General features: G+C 49.3%; 3 protein-coding genes and 1 non-coding gene across 6 annotated transcripts; 2 read left to right on the top strand and 2 right to left on the bottom strand.

Annotated features, from left to right (window-relative positions):
- Nucleotides 1-7: 7 nt before the first annotated feature.
- Nucleotides 8-7,364, bottom strand: tilB (touch insensitive larva B; the record flags this gene model as incomplete). Its single annotated transcript, XM_076523442.1, has 2 exons — nucleotides 8-6,730; nucleotides 6,799-7,364. Coding segments are annotated over 2 exons (981 nt in total), but the record flags the coding sequence as incomplete, so codon positions are not given.
- Nucleotides 710-14,310, top strand: LOC117221611 (rhophilin). Of its 2 annotated transcripts, XM_076523422.1 has the most exons (18): nucleotides 710-1,750; nucleotides 3,750-3,931; nucleotides 5,267-5,575; nucleotides 5,817-5,932; nucleotides 6,013-6,144; nucleotides 6,221-6,296; nucleotides 7,848-7,925; nucleotides 7,998-8,381; nucleotides 8,460-8,558; nucleotides 8,739-9,009; nucleotides 9,246-9,440; nucleotides 9,514-9,743; nucleotides 9,815-9,971; nucleotides 10,042-10,071; nucleotides 12,536-12,901; nucleotides 12,979-13,289; nucleotides 13,360-13,453; nucleotides 13,524-14,310. In XM_076523422.1, the coding sequence occupies exons 3-18, from the start codon at nucleotides 5,321-5,323 to the stop codon at nucleotides 13,673-13,675; spliced, it is 2,946 nt and encodes a 981-aa protein (XP_076379537.1). In that variant the 5' UTR covers nucleotides 710-1,750; nucleotides 3,750-3,931; nucleotides 5,267-5,320; the 3' UTR covers nucleotides 13,676-14,310. The 2 variants fall into 2 exon arrangements, with proteins under 2 accessions (XP_076379537.1, XP_033328589.1); XM_033472698.2 differs by lacking the exons at nucleotides 710-1,750; nucleotides 3,750-3,931; nucleotides 12,536-12,901; ... (1 more) ...; nucleotides 13,360-13,453; nucleotides 13,524-14,310 and having other exon boundaries at nucleotides 9,815-9,967; nucleotides 10,030-10,584.
- Nucleotides 14,017-15,642, bottom strand: LOC117221613 (cobalamin trafficking protein CblD). 2 transcript variants are annotated; one of them, XM_033472704.2, is made up of 5 exons: nucleotides 15,470-15,642; nucleotides 15,256-15,394; nucleotides 14,637-15,025; nucleotides 14,312-14,528; nucleotides 14,017-14,244 (listed from the first exon to the last, which is right to left on the bottom strand). In XM_033472704.2, the coding sequence occupies exons 2-5, from the start codon at nucleotides 15,392-15,394 to the stop codon at nucleotides 14,156-14,158; spliced, it is 834 nt and encodes a 277-aa protein (XP_033328595.2). In that variant the 5' UTR covers nucleotides 15,470-15,642; the 3' UTR covers nucleotides 14,017-14,155. The 2 variants fall into 2 exon arrangements, with proteins under 2 accessions (XP_033328595.2, XP_033328596.2); XM_033472705.2 differs by lacking the exon at nucleotides 15,256-15,394 and having other exon boundaries at nucleotides 15,438-15,640.
- A 2,692-nt stretch (nucleotides 15,643-18,334) lies between these two features.
- Nucleotides 18,335-18,408, top strand: TRNAI-AAU (transfer RNA isoleucine (anticodon AAU)). Its single transcript has one exon. It is a non-coding gene; the product is annotated as a tRNA-Ile (tRNA).
- Nucleotides 18,409-19,613: the final 1,205 nt, after the last annotated feature.

Below are 19,613 nucleotides of genomic sequence, written 5' to 3'. Positions count from 1 at the left end.
GGTAAAATACGATGATGGTACGTTTTATTCGGATTGTAGAGAATCGAGCGATAGAAACGGTCGGTTCGTTGATTCCGAAGCCCTACGAAAGCTTCTACGATGCTTAAGAATAACACGCGCGCATGGTCGTCCACGCATTCTCGTATACGGGGTGTTCGATTGCTCACTTTTCTAGGAATTTATGAAATCGGAGACTTCGTTGCCAAGAGTTGCGCATAGTAACGTACGTAATTCCTAAGGACATACACACAAGCATTCCATACGTGACACATCGCGGTAACTCTTATCTCGGTTTGTTGCTCGTTATTTGTAATCTCCCCCCCTGCTTCTGCGTGCATTCCTTCACACTTCATGTCCAACACAAGATTCCAACAAATCGGTGCTAGCACGAACAATCGCGATGGTAAAAATTCTACGAACTATGACGTTTCCATAATGGCACGCGTAAGTTAGGCCAGCACGCGCTCCACACAAGAGACAGTGCGCAGGTACGAGACCCGTCATTGGTGGATTTGGTACGACCGTTGATAATTTGAAAACGGAGCTACCGTTGGGAATTCAACGTTGCCCATCTGTTTCGACCGGTGCACGGTCGTCTGGAAATCTGCATTTTATGGCCAAACGCGCCGCATTAAACTCTCTCTCTCTCTCTCTCTCTCTCTTTCTCTCTCTCTCTCTCTCTCTCTCTCTCTCTCTCTCTCTCTCTCTCTCTCTCTCTCTCTCTCTCTCTTGAGCAACCTGAAGTATTAGCGACCTGAAAAATCCTGAACACCGAACCTTCCGAGCACTAAATGTATTACGACATCGATTCGGTAATTTCCTATGCGGCTGTCTTCGCGACTCCAACAATTCTGAACTAAAAACGTGAAATCGATCGTTTCGAATCGACGTGTGAAACTCTCGAAAAGTTCCGAGGAAATTACGAATTTTGCCAACTTTCGACGTAGCCGGGGACCACAGGCGGTGGCGGTGCGATCGATGCGTGATCCATCAATCGGATCGAGGCGGGCACCCTGTAGAACGACACACCTGCGACAGGACGGTTGATCGGCGCGGAGGCAGGCGGGTTGTCACGTCGGCTCGAGTCCAGTCGAGTCGAGGCGAGTCGCCTGGTAGTACCTTCCACGGTGGGACAGCCGTGTGTGCAGCGTGGCGCGTGTCGCTAGCATTGGGCGAGAGTATGGTTGCCTATCGGCGGGCAGATTTCATGCGGCAGTGACGCGTGTTCGGCGCATTTTAGTGTTCGAACCGGCGCGACGGGGACGTCGTCGGCTCGTCGGGATCGTTTCGGTGGCTGATCTCTGGTGGTTGAATGCGCGGGTCCGTCGCGTTCAGGGGACCTCGACGAGACCTTTCGGACAGACCGATGGCTCGTCCCGCCAACCTCGTGCCCGGCAAGGAAAAGGTGTGCGCGGTGTTCGAGCGACATCGAGTTCTCGGCCGTGCGACAGAAACTCGACGCTGGAACCGAGGCCCGCGGCCCATGTCGAGACCGATCATCGTCCGCTCGTAGTCCGCTCCGAATAAGCTCGCGATCCGCTCGCAGTCCGCCCATAGTCGGCCGTTCGACACGCGAGTTTTCCGCCCGAGCTCGTTCGTCAATCGGCCTTCGACGCTGCGTATGGTTTCGTGCACGAACGGTGACACGTTTTCGCCGCACGTCCGATACAATGACAACGATACAATGAACGTTCCCATTGTATCGGGAGACATCGCCGACGAGGACACCCTGAAACCGCGTTTCATTCGGGTAAGTAACGTCGGCGAGCTTCGTACCGTCGCCCGAACAGCTTATTTAATGGTGTACGCGTTCAATCCTTTCGTTTTCTTCCTTGTCTTATTGCGCGGGATTGCCCCAAATCCACGACGTCGAGGATCGAACGGCGATCGTCGGTTACTACGTTTCAATTTCTCTGTCCTCTCGGTATGACGTAGCAACTGTTTACGCGTTTGACCCGTCATCCTTTTATTTGTCCTCCGCCGAAGGTGTTACGCTTGTGCCGTAGAAATCGAAACCATTACGGTTGGGAATAGCCAGCCGCGGTTGGAAATAATGCGCCGCTTTATCCGCCCGATAAGGAACGTCAACATTTGTACAACTTTGTGAGATCTAATCTCTCTCTCTCTCCCATTGTGCAATCGAATTCCTGACCGTTAAGGGTTGAAGCCGAGAGAGTTTCGAAACGAACGAGAGACACAACGTGCTCGCCAACTGTGCTCGCGGGAACTATGTATTACGGAAGAAAGTAAAGGAAGCGAACCGACACACGCGTCCAGAATTATCGATCGACGAAGAGTGAAACGCGCAGAAGATCAAATTTCGACTTTCTCTCGTTCGTGCATGCGCGATCGAATATCGATTCATCGCGTGTTCGGCGAGAGATCCGATCGTCGTGCCGCCGTGTTAACAATCGGCGGCGGTAATTAAAACGAGTGATAAACGAGGATGACGACAACGACGACGACGACGATGAAAATCTGCACCTGCGCTGGCTCGCGATTCTAATTGCAAATCCGAACGGTTCATCGATTCGCGAAGTTTATCGAGAACCGAATCGCTTGACATAATTCTTATCCACATTCTTGGCCTGGTTCGCGTGGAAAAAACAAACTTTACCCTGGATCTAACAACCAGTCGCAACAGCTGTCCATCTCGCTCCACGCCCCCGAAATGTCAGCGGTCTCGAACGGCCGCGATGGTGGGGCAGTCGTTGTAACCGCCTGTGTAGGTCAGGTCTTTCTTGAAAAAAAAAAGAAAAAACAAGTTACGATTGGTACGATCGTATCGCGAAGTCACAGAATATTCGGTTCGAAGCGAGTGCCTGTAGCTGGGGACTTTCTACCATCGAAGAATTCATGCAAGAATCGCGAAAAAGTTAAGATCGCGAGGACGGATGACGTTCGAGGGGAAAAAAGAGAAGACGGCGGGCCCGATTCGCATTGCCTAGGGCCTGCGAACGCGTAGGTACGGCTCCGGTGCACGGCGGCGGGGCCCGAGCAAAGGCGGAGTCTGTCGGGTTGCGGCGAAGCTAACCGAACGCGACCGAGAAGGGCCCGATCGGTAGGCAACCCGGAGAGATTCATCGCGGAAGGTGAGCAACCGTTGGGCCGTGTTCGCGGTGCGCGGTGCGTGCTGCGCGGTGCGCGTCAATCGACAACAGTCGACTCCAGATCCGCGGATCTCCTCGTTCGATCTTCTCCTCCTCCTGCTCCTTTCTCTCTCTGTTTTTATCTCTCTTTCTCTCTCCCACTCCGACCCAGCGTTCTCCCTCCTTGACGCGAACGCAACACCGTTCTTCGGCCCTGGGAATTCCGCTTTCCCGTAGAAAAGAAACGCTCCGTGGAGGAAAGAGGAAACGTCGGGCATACCGTGTACTGTGTACCCGCCTCGCGTTCGTTTGCGAGACTCGACGACGCTGTTTCGTGACGGTTGTCAGTGCCGCGACCCGCGTGTCTTCTCCATCTGTCGGAGATCGTTGTCTTTCTCTCTCGCTCAGTCTCTCTCTCTCTCTCTCTCTCTCTCTCAATCTCTCCGTCACTGTCTCTTTCTCTCTCTCTCTCTCACTCTCTCTCTCTCTCTCTCTCTCTCTCTCTCTCTCTCTCTCTCTCTCTCTCTGTCTCGCGGATTCCAGTAATTCGCCCGACAAACTATGTAACCGGGACGATGAACCGATCGATGTGTCGCGAGTGCGATCGCGAGGCCGCGATTGCTCCGGGCTGGTGGATCTAACGAATGCCGTTCTCCGTAGCGAGTCGTTTCCTCGACGCGTCGATTTCCTCGACGCAGGATTCCGGAGTGTGTCCGCAGGTTGCTAGAGACCCGGCCGAAAACGGGACGATCGACGAACGGTCGCTAGACGGTCACGGGTCCAGTAACGATTTACCGATCGAATCCAGAACCATGTTGATCCTACCGGATCTAAAGTTGCAGGTAAATTGCGCGCGATCGCGGCGAACGATGGCTCCGCCGATCTTTCGCAACGCGTCCCGACCTTTCCAGAACTCGAGAGGTTCTCGAAGCCGCGTTCCGTCGTCGCGAACGCGCTCGCGGGAAGTTCCACCGAGCGTCGTACGTTATCGTCGGCGACGCGTCGAAGGAGAACGTTGAAACGGTCGAGCGAGGAGTTGGGACCGTTTCCTGTTGTAACGCGCGCTGCTGCGTGCCACGGGCCCGGTAGAGCGTGCCCGGTTGTCCGCGCGGTGCGTTTCGATCCGATCGCGATAACTCCCGTTCGCAAATAGACGAAATATAACGAATCACCGCGGCGGTACCGATCGCCGAGATAATACTGCGAATGGATGATACGAGCGTACCGGATCCCGTTAGCGGAGCGCGTACATCTCCACGAACTCGTTCCCTCGGATCGTCTCGTTCGGATGGAACCTGCTCGCGCGAAGGTCTTCGACCGCGTTTCCCGCTTCTTCCCGACGCACACCACGGTTCCGCTTCCGTCCCGGTTTCTCGTTCCTCGCCTCGGAACGCGATCGGTCCGGTCTCCCTCCGCGGAGCTCCGCGAGCTCTCCCTCCGTCGTCCATTCCAACCGCGTCGGTTTCCATGTCCGAGCGCGCCGGACCGTGGATTTCGGACCGACGGGCGCCGAGACGCGGGGCCCGATCGACGGGCCCCGCAGCCGCCGACCTTCAAATATCCGCGATACGCGGATGCCTCGCGTTGCCGGAGCAAATAAAGCGTTCCTTATCCTTCGCCCCACCGTGGGGCCCCGCGACGTTTCTCTCCTTTCACCGAGAGTCGGCTGGCCCCGCGGAATCGGTCCAACTCGCCGCTGGGATCCCCCTCGGCCTCCCCTCGGCCACGGAATGGTGTTGCGCGCGAGAGAGATCTCCCGTGGTCGTCGGTCGCTAAACGGTAATCTCGAAAATCATCGGCGAACGACCGGCCTGCCGGCCGATCCTCCACCGTCCAGCGCGTCGATTCCTCGTAATTGATCGACCAGCAGAAGAGTCGGAGCACACGGTGGAAACGGTGGATCACGAACGCCGAACGAATCGCGTTTGCGTTTCGCCTCGTATGCGTCTCGGAGTGCCGCGAAGAATCGCGGGACCAGTGCCCGATCGAAACACGGTCACGGTGACACAACCGACGCTGTCTTCGAAGCGCAGCAGGGTTCCCCGTGTTCCTCCGTTCCTTTGTGTCACCCCGAACCCTTCTACCTCGTCGCTGCTTCGTTCCAGTCCCCCGTTTCCGTTTGTACTTGGTCACGCACTCGCCCTCGATCAACGAAAAAGCGACTTTCCGATTCGCAGTTCCGAGCGGACAAGGCATAGAGGCGAAACGATGCGGCTGCGGGACCGAGTACTATGTTGAAGTGGACTTGTTACGCGCCTCTGTCGAAGAATCGCGCGTCCCCGACGAGCCTTCCACTGGACGGACGGGAGAAGAGGAGGACGGACTGTGGAAATGCGTCGTCGTCGTCGTCGTCGTCGTCTTCGTCGTCTTCGTCCTCGTCCTCGTCGTCGCAGCCGCCATCGCCATTTTCGCGCATCGATAAACCGTCTCGATCGGAGGACCTAGAGATTATCCGAGAATCCTCGTCGACGAGAAAATCTCTGGGGGTGAGGACAAACGCGGGAACCGGTATCGGAGATCCGGAAGGAACTTGCTCGACCTAGCGTGCACGGTGTCCCCACGGACGGTTGCCTTTCTTTACCTTCCGGTCGCGGTCCGATCGGCACGCGCGCGTCGTTTCCCTTCCGTAATTTCGTCGACGCCGTGTCCAGCTCCTCTCTTTCGATTCGAGCGCGTACCCAGCCCCGCTAAGGGATCGCTCCTTCTAACCACGATCGTTTTGCACAGGGCTCCGATCCACGGGTTGCCACTTGCCGGGGAAAATTGCAGAATAAACGAAGCAAGCTCAACCAGGAGATCAACAAGGAGCTGCGGCTTCGAGCTGGCGCGGAAAATCTGTTCAAGTAAGAGACCCGAGACGACGAGCCTGCGAGACCGTTCCGATCTTTCGAGCGAGTGTACTCATGGCTGGTTCCCGTTTCAGGGCGACTACAAACAGGAAGCTCCGGGAAACCGTGGCTCTGGAGCTGAGCTTCGTGAACTCGAACCTGCAGCTGTTGAAGGAGCAGCTCGCCGAGCTGAACAGCTCGGTGGAACTCTACCAGAATGTCGACAGGTTGGTGTAGGAACTCGATCGACCGGGCTCCCGAGTCCGTGACGAGCATCTCACGTCGCATTTCGCTTGTTTCCAGCGTGGAACCCGCGATGCCGATGATACCCCTGGGACTAAAGGAAACCAAAGATATCGACTTCCGGGATCCGTTCAAGGTGAGCGAGTCTCGGCACGCTACTCCAGAGGTGGAACGTCCGGATTGTCCCAATCGTTGCACTCGGTTCCCAGATCGGTATCCACCGGAGTCGTTTTCCTCTGCTCGGGACAGACGATCCTCGAGAAATCAATATCGTCGATGGCCGGACCGATCTCCAAGTATTCTCGCACCGTCGTCGACGATCGTTGTCGCGGTACACTATCGTCGACAACCTTCTTCTCGTTTCTGTCCGGATTTCTTTTGCCTATGACAGGCAAGGGCGCGAGTCGCGGCATCGTCACCACCAACTTACCGTTCGTCGAGTTTCTCACGGCCTTGCTACCTTCCACCGACACCTCGCAGGGCAGAGTCAGCTGCAGGATCTTCCCTTTGACCGTCACTCGAACGTACTCGGGCTGCACGTCCACGTCGACGTAGTCTGTATCCAGGAATCTGAAAATCGACAGGTTTTTTTCCATGCATCGTGCAACGAGTACAGCATCGACAGAACTTCCACGTACCTGTACACCTGGACCTCTAAAACGACAGCGTCGCGATCTTCGGTGTTCAACGTAAAGGGAATCTTTGGCTGGTTCATGTTGTAAGGCCTTCCTTCGGGACTGAACAGTTTCGGCGTGTAAACGATCCGCTCGTCCTGATTAGCGCGTTTGTTCCTTCGTTCTTCCTTCCGCAATGTTCGCTCGGCTATGATCACACGCTCCTCCGGCGTGTGGCGGCTGACTTGCTTCCAAAAGCGATCGTTCTCCTCTTCGCTTTCGCTGTCGCTCCTGGTCCTAACGGCCTCCACTTTCGCGTTTCCGCGGATTCTCTCTTCTTCCCTGATTCGTTTGTACTCGCGGTAACTTCTGATGATCTCTCCCTCGATCCTGGCATACAGTTGCAGCGCCTTGATGCGCTCGGACCTCTCGATCGCTGTCCCATCCAGCTCCTTCAACTGCGGCAGCGTGGCAATCGTGTAAGCCCTGTACCCGTCGTAGTCCGTACAGGGATTTCCCACCAGGAACAGTTGCTCCAAGTTCTCGTTACATCTGCCCACAGAACACCGATACTGTTCAAGCGAACCTCGGTTTCAGCGTTTCGCATTTTACCTCAGCTTCCGGACACCGCGTAGATCGCCGATAAAATTGACGGTCAGGTCCAGCTTCTTCAGACTCTCCAGGCCCTCCAGGTTCTCGATCGCTTCTATGTTGTTCAACGCCAGGTTCAGGTACTCCAGCCGCTTCAATCGGCTCAGGTTCTCGATCCTAGCGATTAGGTTGTTCTGCAGCAGCAGGATCTTCAAGTGTCTGCACACGCGATCGAGCAGCTCGATCTTGTCGATGTTCTCCTGGTGCAAAGCGATTTCCTCCAACGTGCTGATCTCGCCCTCGTTGTGCTCGGACCGTTTTCGTATGAGATCGAGCGTGATTCCGGTCATGTCTGCCTCGGACGTGTCCCCAATTTTCCAGCGAACGCGATCGACTCCTACCGAAAACCTATTCACGGTTGCCAGGCGCCCGACTATCGACCTAACAATTTCGTCTGTGTTCTCGACGCGCTCCCTTTTCAGGACTTCATTCTTGAGCACTATAGCGAAGATGGAGGAAAATACGAGGAAGCCATCGCGGATCTCATGGAGACCAGACAGGTGAGTAAATTTAGACGCTGTCGAGATCGATTCGAGATCCAAATTTACCAACGGCAACGCGTCTTTTTTTAGGCAACTCGAACACCAACGAGGGACACAGCTGGCATCGCACTGTTGCTCCGCTATTACAACCAACTGTACTTCGTCGAGCGACGATTCTTCCCACCTGATCGCAGCTTGGGGATCTATTTCGAGTGGTTCGATTCCCTGACAGGAGTACCAAGCTGTCAGCGAACGGTCGCGTTCGAGAAGGCCTCGGTGCTTTTCAATGCCGGAGCGTTGTACACCCAGCTGGCAGCGAAGCAGGATCGTCGATCGGCCAGGGGCTTGGATCAGGCGATCGACGCATTTCTCAGGGCCGCTGGTACCTTCCGCTACATTCATGAGAACTTCACGAACGCCCCGAGCATGGACCTTGGACCGGACATGCTCGAGATGCTTGTCCAATTGATGCTGGTAACGATCGTTGTCGCAATCGGCTGATAATAATGATGAAATCGCGGAAGAACCGATCGATGCATTTTCCTTTTGCAGGCCCAAGCGAGAGAGTGCTTGTTCGAGAAGCTGGAGCTACAATCTGCCGAGGGGAGGAACGTGGACGTTTCCTTGGACCTGGCGCAGGAAGCGTCGCAGGTAACAGATGCTGATGTTCAGCGATCGCGTATAACGATGTTTATATATTTATAATATTATATATTTATTTAATATATATTATATATTTATTTAATATATATTATATATTTATTATATTTATACGATCGCATAAATCCTGCGTTAGCCCGAGCGTTCTTACTTAACAAACCTATTTTACAGGTAGCTGCGGTCTACAATGACGTCCACGGGCTGATTTCACGGGAGCCAGTCCGAGACTACGTTCCAGAAACCTGGATCTCGCTGATCCTGGTGAAACGTGAACATCACCTGGCACTAGCTCACAAGCATCTTGCGCTTGGCCTGTTCGAACGGCCGATAGCCGAGTGGCGAGCGGAGACGAAGATCGCGCTCGAACACGCTCAGAAAAGCGACGGCAAAACACAGCTGGACGCCAGCATACCGCGCGACGAAAACGAAAGGAAAATACTAGGTATGTTTCATAGTATTTCCTTATGTAATACTAAACCTAACCGGCCCAAAAGTTGTATAATGACAAAAAGACTGTATTTATTTAGAACATTAGAATGTTCCAAGCATTTTCGATGAAAGGGTCTTCATAATTTCAGCGACTTTAAAACATAAGTTGCAAACCCGGTCGTTTTGACCGGCTCGATAAATTTAGGGTTAAATTTCTGAAGCCGACATTATACTGATCGCCGGTTTCAGGTAAAGCGCATCTCAGAGAGGCGTTGGTCCTCCACGAAGAGAGCCAGAGGTTGCAAAGGATGTGCAGAGACCTGAAAGCGAAGCAAGCGCTCGCCAAAGTTTTGAAAGCGGTGCAGGAGTCTACTGTCGAGAGCTATAACGGCATTGGAGACGAAGAGGACTTCCGGGGACTGCTGGATCCTCCAGATATCGTCGGTAAGGATCGAATAGTTAACGACAACTTTGTCCTCGGTCGTTCTCGATACATTGTTCCCTTGTTTGCGTACAGCCTCCACCAAATTTCAACTGAATATCACGCATCCGGATTTCGGGCAGCATGGTGTGGACGACCTGTTCAGATCACTGGGCCCTGTAGCCATATTTTCGGCCAAGAGGCACTGGACCGCTCCGCGACTGATACAACTTCAAAGAGGCCCGGATGGGGAAGGATTCGGGTTCAGCGTCCGGGGCGATGCTCCCGTAATCGTAGCGGCCGTCGATCACAATTCCCTGGCCGATGTAAGCATCGCTGACACAAGTTTCGCCTTTCTCTGTAAACGAAACGGTCGCTTTACTCCGTCGTTTTGCAGTTGGGCGGAATGAAAGAGGGTGATTTTATAGTCGGCATCGGCGACAAAGACGTCAAGTGGGCGTCCCACGACCAAGTCGTGCATCTGATCAAACAGTCGGGCGACTTCATCAACTTGAAGCTCGTCACGCCGATGGACAGAAACTATTTGAAGGTGAGCAACAGTGACCACTGCCCCGAGGACGTCACCCGACTAACGAGTCTTACTCGTTCCAGAGGCCGGGCAAGGCCAATCAACAGGACAAGGGAAGCGTTTCCGCGAGCAGCTCTTCCGGTGTCTCCTCCGGCCAGCCGAGCCCCGCTGGCTCCGTCACTACCGCCCACGTGGCTAAAAAGTTACCGTGGAACCCGTTCAAAAAGTCGAGCGCGCAACGCGACAGCCGAGATCTGACGTTCGACAACGTGATCCTCAGATGATTCCGTCGATCGTCGCGATCCCCGTGTTCGGGAGAACGGCATGAAACGGGGTAGCTGAGAAGCGAGCAGAGACGCGAGCGTTGCTTCTCCTCCCTTCGTCGCAGCAACCCGTTCATGCCGTTCAACGATTCCCAAATATATACATAGATGCGCGCGTATTGTACAGAAACTGATCGCACGTTCTGTCTCCCGAGGCTATATCCGTAGTGACATAACCATTGGACTCTCGATGTTTCGCCCAGAACAGTCGAATAGACACGATCGTCGGTCACGTCCAACGAATCGCCTCGTCCCCATTTCGTCCGACGTTATTTTCCACGTTGTATTGCTAATTACATGTTGTTCAAAAGGAAAGCCAATGTGTTTGTTCGTGTTTCATTCACCTGTCTTCCTCGCACCCGCACGAAGGTCCCTCCGACCATTTCCGCGAGCGGTTACGACACGCTGACGATCGTTGCGCGAAGGACGCGCAGAGCCGATCGTTGCTTAGAAATAATAGCATTATCTCGTGGGGCACTGCTCTGGCTCCAGAAAATCTGAGACGAGTAGCGAGACCACGCCCACTCGGGCAATTGAATCACGTGCGACGATATTTTCTTACTCTCTTTATTTTTCTTCGCCGGAATTGATTCGTTGCGCTCTTAGTTCCTAGGTCGTTACTATTTCGAGCATAAGAAGGGAGCTTACGAACCAGGAGCGCGTCGTGTCCGTAAGATCGACGAATTAGTAAACGGCGTTTCATGAAACGCTGATTCGGTGCAGGAATAAGCTCGAGAAAGCGAACACGTAGCGACGCGGTACACAAGAGGGTGCATGCCACGGGCAAGTAGAAAGGTCCGAGATCTCGGGTGCAACTGAAGCGCAACTTTCACCGAGACGAGAAACGCCGTGACACACGATCGGTTGCGCAATCGAGCGTACGTAAAGAAACGTTGATCGCGTGTAACGCGCAACCGTCGACCGTGGCGGAAGCGTTTAACGCGTTCAAACGGTGTGACGAGTGCTCGCCCGACAAAAACCTGGTTGACGAGGAGATAATTCGGCGAGAGAACCTACATACACGAACGCATGTTTTTTCTCCCTGGTCGAGGAGCCGTCGTTTCTCGGCGATGTTTCAACACGGGCAAGGTTTTGGTCCAAGGTCCCTTCCACTTGGAAGGCAACGAAAAAACGGAGATACCGTCTCGATGCGAAGCGAAGCGACCGAAAGTGGAGCCACGGTGAAAGTGACCTGTAGGATTACGAGAAGAAAGTGAATCTTCGAACGGCCACTGTTGCGATTCTCGCGAAACGAACACCCGCGTGGAAATCTGCCGATCAGAATTGGCGGGGAGACCTAGAAAAAGAGAGTGAGAGAGAGAGAGAGAGAGAAAGATAAAGATTGGACCCTGATCGGAGGGAGAGGGACGATTGTTTTCGGAATTGGAGTATCTGGGACCACTCGGTGCGGAAGGCTGGCTGCGCGTGGGCGGGTGGACTGGGGGCAGCGAAGGAGCTAGATCGAGATCGGGATCGAGGCGATCCGACGCAGAAGCGGAAGGGAAACTGGAGGAGAACGTGCAACGAGGCGGCAACGATGGGAGTAACGGCGGTAAGAGTGGAAAGAGCGACGCCTTAAATTGATCGTGCAAACAAGCGGGCGGGTTACTCGAGTCCAGATCGGTCGGGAAGGTGCAACGTCCGGGTACAGGACATTTCATTTTGGAAACTGTGTGATCGCGGCTGAAATAGCATCGTCTCTCCCTTCCTCTCTCTCTCTTTTCGTAACAGATTGCGAAACCGTTTAGAGAAAATTAACGCATGATTAGGCTCTGCCATACGGTGTCGCGCGTTGGACGCTAGGTTGCGATTGTTTCGCAAATGAAACGTATTGCATTCGGTGCTCTAAAAAATTATCGAGATTGGAAGACCGGAGAAGAATTTTGAGTGTCGCTCGAGACTAACGGGACCCGAGAGGAGAACGGCAACAAGAAGATCGGAGCTGGCTTGTGCGCGCGCGCGCGCGCGCGTGCAATAGAAAGCGCGCCGGAGAACCGCGAGGACAACTGTTCTCCCGCGCGTGGATCGGTGCCGGACTTTCTCTTGGACGACGAATCGTGGAATGGCGTAAGACACTCGTCGGGTCTCGTAACCGTTCGGAGGCTCGCTTGAAATTCGAACGAGGACTAAAACGAGGACGCGCGGCGCCAATAACGGGGCAAGAGGGGCTGGTAACGCGGAGCGCAGCCGATCCTCAGGATACTCGAACGACAGTGATCGGCTGGTGTCCCAAGAAACGTGACCGCGATGGCTAACACGCCGGAAGAAGACTACGGCCAGCCGCTGACCGAGTCGACCAAGCTGATCGCCAGCGTCGAGCTCCGCGAGGATGAAATTATCAGACAGCAGGCATTGGACCAGTTCAGGCAGTGGATCTTGAAGCACCCGAATATCAAACGGTGCAGAACCGACGCGGCCTTCCTCCTCAGGTTTCTCAGGACCAAGAAGTTCAGCCTGCCGATGGCGCAAGAGATGCTCGAACGGTATCTGACCATCAGACAAGTGTACCCGAACTGGTTTCAAAATCTGGACATCGAAGACCCGGATATCGAGGCCATCGTGGACGCTGGTTACCTGGTTCCTCTTCCGGAGCGGGATCGACACGGTCGCCGGGTTATACTCTCCTGCGCTGGTAAATATTGTCAGGTTCTCCTCTCGTCTATCGGACCATCTCCGTGTTATCCCTTACCTGTTTCCTCTCCGTTCAAGGTCGTTTCGATCCTTATAAATACACGTCCGCGCAAATGGCGCGAGCGCATAGTCTGGTGGTCGAGGCTCTGATGGACGACGAAGAGAATCAAATCCGCGGGTACACCCATGTCAACGACGAGTCCGGTCTAACCATGGGCCACCTGAGCGCCTGGTCTCTCACGGACATACGCAACATGCTGCGGTGCATTCAGAACAGCACACCCATGAGACACAAGGAGACGCACTTCGTTAATATTCCGAGCTGCGCAAACAAGATCATTGAGTTTGCTATTTCGCTTCTCAATGACAAGCTGAAGGCCCGTATCTCGGTACGTATATTTGAATTCTGTCTGCGGGTAGTCCGAAATTCTCTCATCCTGTCGTTTCCGTTCCGATTAGGTGCACAAGAACCTGGAAGAACTGAAGGAGGCGATCGATCCCAAAATCCTGCCGAAGGAGTATGGGGGAGAGGTTCCGCTTTCCGAAATGATCGGTACGCTTGTAGGCTTCTACGGTCCGATTTTTGAGAATTAACAAAATAATGCCTCATTGTTTCGTTGCAGCCGAGTTCAAGAAGACGCTGAGAACCCATCGGGACCAAATAAAGGCACTCGACGACATGCACATAGATATTTCATCGGGAGATTGTCGGTTCCCCATCAATGATAATTTGAACGGCATACCCGGGTCATTTAGGAAATTGGAGGTCGACTGACAGTCTTCTCTTCTATTCTATATCCTGTCCGGGCCTGGTCGGGATCCTACATTATAGTTAGATATGTATTACACTCGCGTGGTACGCTCGCAATCTCATTGCCAGTCACGAGACGGAGAGTTCGTACCGATAGACCATTTTGCATCGCTTAGATTACGAACGCATACGAAAAGTATGATACGTTTCTCCTGTCGGTGGTATTAGTTACCTACAATATACGCATCATAGAATAATTAATTATGTGTAAGTGTTAGCGTTGGAAAGAGCGATAGAAAGAGTGAAATATAGAGAGAGCGAGCGGAATTATTCATACAGAAATGGAAAAATGCCGACTCTTGATATAATTTCTAATGATATTATTTCTGTTCAAGTTTTTTATACAGGATTGCGGAGAAAGTTGTCTTGTATTCGTGGTGAACAAAAGATCGTCTTTCGATTAAACACAACCACACTCTATTGACACTCTTTGCTCACGATTAATTAAGAATCGCGAAGATCCGCGTGCTCGCAATCGCGTAATATCTCCTTTAAAAATGCCGTACTCGCTGGCGCCGTAGTGTAGAGACTTCCTGCAATGTACACAGATATTGCGGTTTCGTCTCTTATTACCAATAAATCTTAAAATACTCCACTCACCTATAAGGTTTTTATGATTATCATCGTGTAAAATAATTTTACAATTTCTCCTATGCACTATTTTAAATCCTAAGCAACGAAAGCGCTCGTCCGTCTTGTACAAGGTGTTGATCTTTTGCAAGTTCAGGTGGGGCTTTCCGCTGAAGGGATTAATGAAATCGGCCCAGTATCCGATCATTTTCAGCTTGGAACAAATGTCGTACGCGGCCAGTACGAACTACCGAAAGGATAAGAAAACGTCTGATTTAAATTAATTGTGATAGATAGTGCGAGCAATCTTTTTCCCATCTCTCAATTGCCGTACGAATCTTGTCGAAGCACTCACGTATTTAGCAAGTTTCTCGGTTTCCGCTTCTTTGCTCCATCTAGAGGTTTTATTATCAGTTTTTTGATAAATAGTAATTATCGTGAGCTGCTGGCTGCCAACGTCTATACATCCAGGAAAAAGTTCTTCTATACCTTTTCTTAACAACAATGGGCATTCTTGAGCTGTGCAACGGAGTGTCGGTCGCACATCCGTCCATTCAATCGTAGCTTGTTCACTATTGTTGTTATTCTTGCTGTTCGAGATGTCCAACAATTGTGTTCTGACCTGTGCAGTAGTCGTTACATCGGACCAACCAGGCCCTACGCTGCCTGGCAGGTAAAAACGAAAACCTCTAGGTGTCAGCAACTCCCAATTGGAATTTACATCAAGAACAGTTTCATCCATATCTAAAACCAACAAACTATGAAAGGGATTTGCATTGTAAAGATCTTAAGTTGCCGCCTATAAGAGTACAAAGGGTACATGGACAGCTGTGATTTTTCAGAATTCATAGTTTTCTCAGCGTATGCCTTACACGCATAACTATAGATTTAAAAAATTAAACAAAGTATATGACAGTCTGGGTCAGAAATGACCCAGCCCCTATTATATGATAGTAGAACTGATAATAATTTACCATCTATATTTTCACCGTCCGTTTTAACCACTTTGTACGTGCTCGTGTTCTTATCACTTCGTCGGGAATAACGATTCCTCGACAGAAAGTTCAGTAACGGAGGGTGCTTAACACTTCTCATATATTTCAAGCAAAACATCTGAACAAAATATTAACATGCAGGTTATGATCAGTTTACGTACTCCGAATGCCAAATTCATTCGCAGTTAGTTACCGTGTTGGTACAATTCACATATTATCTTGAAGATGTCCCTTCTAAGAAACACTGTTTTCTTCTTCAGTTATCTAACTCACGTCTCTTTGTAAATCGCTCGTATACATATCGGACGATCTGCAAGGATACCTGATGCAACAACAACTCTATGATCCGATTGGATTTTATCTTTTATCATAAAATGAAAGTTGCTCGGCAATTCGTCGAAAGATGGCGGGACAAGATTCATTCTTGTGGCGGCTTCCACAAGAAAGGATCTGAAAGAATAATTTCAGGTTGATTAATTCTCGTTGGTGAATTAAAGCTGGAAAATCACACGTTACGACAGCTTCATTTTGAAATCAAAAATATTTCAAAATCATGTGAAAAGTTTATCATTTATACTATCTCTACATTATTATTAAACAGCTAGAAATAATAAATGTGTGTATCGATAGAATATTTTCGATGTAACGATTCTTCGATAAATTCGTGCTTTAAAAATCACTTTGTACGTTTGACGTTATTAATTACTTCCGTTACGAAGTGATACGACGAATTAGCCACCGGAGTATTTAATAACAAGAATTATTAGCAAGAAGAGTTCTCGCAAATATTAAACATCGAAAAGCAATCAATTTATTAACGAAGCTCGTCTGCTGCAACAATTTCTCACAAAATATTCGTGCTCGAAAAATTACTCCATATGTCTGATTCTATCGGTTATTTTCACTAACAAATTAAATGCCAAAATAGCCAAAGGGATGCTTGAATATACTTCTAACAAACAGAATTGTTATTAATATTAAGAAGCGAGAAATAGTAAATTTATTAACAAAAGAAATTCGATTGCCAGAGTCTTCTGCTCTGATTCATTTTAATCCTCGTGGCTCGGAGACTTCATCTTTGATCCACATTTTGTCCGCAATAATTACTAGGATATGCGTGCGTGCGTGCGTGCATGCGTGTGCTAGCTAGCTAGCGAGCGTATTAGTTTAGTAAGTCGTCGTTGTTAGAAAAGGAGCCATAACGAATACCGGTTTCGTTCTGACTCCCTTTCGGGTCTCTGAAGCAGCAACCTCCACGCGATGAGACCCGAGCAATCGGTATCATCCTCGGTTTAAAAAATGTTGCGAATTGCAACGAGTTTTGAGACAAGGATGATAGCGAGCTAATAGCTACAAACTTGGAATTCTTCTTAACACTTTAACGACCGCACGTCTACGCAGTCAAACGTCGCCAGGGGCCGGCAGTATTTTTGAAGAATTAATTTTAAAGAACTTTATTAAATTCACGAAAAAGTTAACATAAAACAAAAAACAAATAGGCAATAATTAAAAATAGGCAATAATTACCTATAATCAAAGACGTGACAATGAAATATGAAGCCAATAGCAATATCCACACTTGTTTACATTCATAAATTATCACACAAAGAGTGTGGTACTGGCCAAAACCTTCAGCGGCAGCATCACACACATGTTGTGTGAGCGGTCGTTAAAATGTTAATACTGTAAAGTACAGAATATGACTGTAACGATTGTATATTGTATGATTTTTAAATCAAGTGTGAAGATTTATATTTTAGGTTAGGGCACAGAATAAGATTTTGTTTGAAAATTGTTGAAATTGATATTCCTGGGTATTCCTCATAAAGCCTGCATTAAACCTTTCTCTTTCGAATGATACCATTGAATAAACGAAAAAGATGCTAATTTAAGGTAGTTAAGTGTCACCCCGTAAACTCATGTTTTGACAATAACCAAAACCAACTGTTGATACTCTTGTCTAGTAGTATAACAATGTGGTGCCATCTGTGTCGAAATAGTAAATCCTTCGAATTATTATTCGTAGATAATTGAGCCGTTTATTTTGAAAGTGGCATAAGTCACTTTACCGTAATGAAAAGAGTGGTGATTTTTTAATGTTTATACGAAATTATTTATACCGAGAAAAAATATCAGTATCCTGAGATAACAAATACAAGTAAATCTTCTCGAAAATTAGCATCCATATTTTTAAACGGTGTTAAAACGCAAACCCTTAAATATATCGACTTAAAAACAAAGTGATCGACTTAAAAACAAAGTGACTTATGCCACTTTCAAAATAAACGGCACAATTTTGGCGAACAGTTTAAGCGTTTCGCCCCTACGTGGTTTTGGCACTGCATAGAAGTTAATTGAAAAAAAGAGAAATACATGCAGATATTTACATTTATTCCATTTCAAGTCGTGAAATTTTTGTTCGATCATGAAGTAAATTCACAGAGGAGTTAAACTTACTCCATTCTTTTTTTTGCATATTATCGTGTCTTAACATACGATTAAAGCACACGTCTGTTGTAAATTCATTAAATTGAGTTTATTCATGTTCATTGCATTTTCGATTTCGTGCATTGTTTTCCAAACACATTCAATCTATCGTTAACAAAATAAAACCACGATTGAGCAAGTTCTAAGTGCACCGTTCGTTTAACAAATTGTTCTCGATAGCGTATCTGTCATTGCAAGCCAGATTATTAACTCCATTTGACACTCCTTATTCATACTCAAAGTCCAAGGGGTAGACGACGAAGTTCAGACAGTCTATTCTTCTCAATAGTATGCGATCCACGTTTATTACCAATCAATTGCCTCCAATGCAATGACTTGCAAACTATTCATATTATATTGTAGAAAGATTAACTGAGCGAAGTTCAACGAAAGCGTTTCGCATGCTTATAATTCGGTCAGCATTGAATGCTATTAACAATTGTTATTAACTACATGCTATTAACTACAGAACCTTTATCAATACATGTAATTGTTTTAAAAATACTTGTATATTGTATGATACGCAAATGTATGGTCCAGAACAGCGTCAAATTGAAAGGCTTTAGTATCTGGCCCATTAGCTCAGTTGGTTAGAGCGTCGTGCTAATAACGCGAAGGTCGCGGGTTCGATCCCCTCATGGGCCAAGATTTTTTTTTGTTTCTTCTCTTCGCTGAAAGCATTATTGGACGTAATGCTTTACAGGACGTAACTCTTTTTTCAAATTATTCTTTCCAATTTTCTGTGTGACAATTTTTTTCATGTAGCAACACCGTGTTCGTTCCAATAAACTCTTATCAAAATACATCGAACTCCACGCAGTCAAGCTATCGTCAATCGAACATTATAAATGCGTGTATAATGTGTATTATGCGTAGTTCGATAAGACGGCCCGATCGCGCGTGTCGGAATTACAAGTGTCTGGAAATGCCGAGGTCGATAATCTAAACATCTCGAAAGAGAATCTCGAGTGAATCTCCCAGCCGTTTATCGAGCAATCTTAATTCTACCTATGATCCGCGTTTCATTGTTCGCTCGCGTTGAAAAATAAACTCGTAGAACGACGTCTGATCCCGAGCAGAGATTACAATCAACGTTCCAGTTAATCGAGCAACGGATCGTAGTTACATAGGCGCTGGAATATTAATTCCGTTCACGACAGCGTGCTAACTATGTCAACCCGATGCCTATTCGCTGCAACTTCGCGGAACAGCTTCCGGTTTCTCGAAACCAACCCCCGTCCCGCCCCGCGACGGTTAACCGCCATCCGCCTACTCAGTCGGACCTACGCGTTTGCGTGGAAAACGGCGGAACATGCGGCAAAATAAATTCCCACGACGAACCACCGCGATTTCCTATGACTCGATAGCGCATGCACACGATGCACGGTGCGCATTCGAGAAGGATCGTACCCCGATTATCTCGGGGATTATGCATGAACTGTTTGGACGCTTTGGAGGACCTACGAGAAAAAAATTCGGGCGTCGAGGTATCCATTGAATTACATTTTGAATCTTATTTCATTCTACCCGCGTCTCCCTATTCTGTCCTGCAGAATAAAAATTCACATGTTCTTTTCTCTTTTTGTTTCTAAATAATATTCCGTTTCTTTACGCTCGAATGGTAAGTTGCATTTCTAATGACGTACATTTCTAGACACGTACAACGGAATATCTTGATTGAAAGCGCAAAGCAAAAAGATGCCGTTAACGCAGGATCTTTTGTATAATTTTCGAGGAGTCTACGAGGGTCGAGATCTTATAGTGTTCGTCCAGCTGGTGCTTATGTTGCGCAACAATGTGCAACTGTCTACTTTTTGGAACCTATAGGGGAGGAATCCCTGCTCCATAGG

This window comes from Megalopta genalis, chromosome 7 (genome assembly GCF_051020955.1).
Source record: "Megalopta genalis isolate 19385.01 chromosome 7, iyMegGena1_principal, whole genome shotgun sequence".
Classification (NCBI taxonomy): domain Eukaryota; kingdom Metazoa; phylum Arthropoda; class Insecta; order Hymenoptera; family Halictidae; genus Megalopta; species Megalopta genalis.
This window is presented reverse-complemented; position numbering and strand designations above follow the sequence as displayed.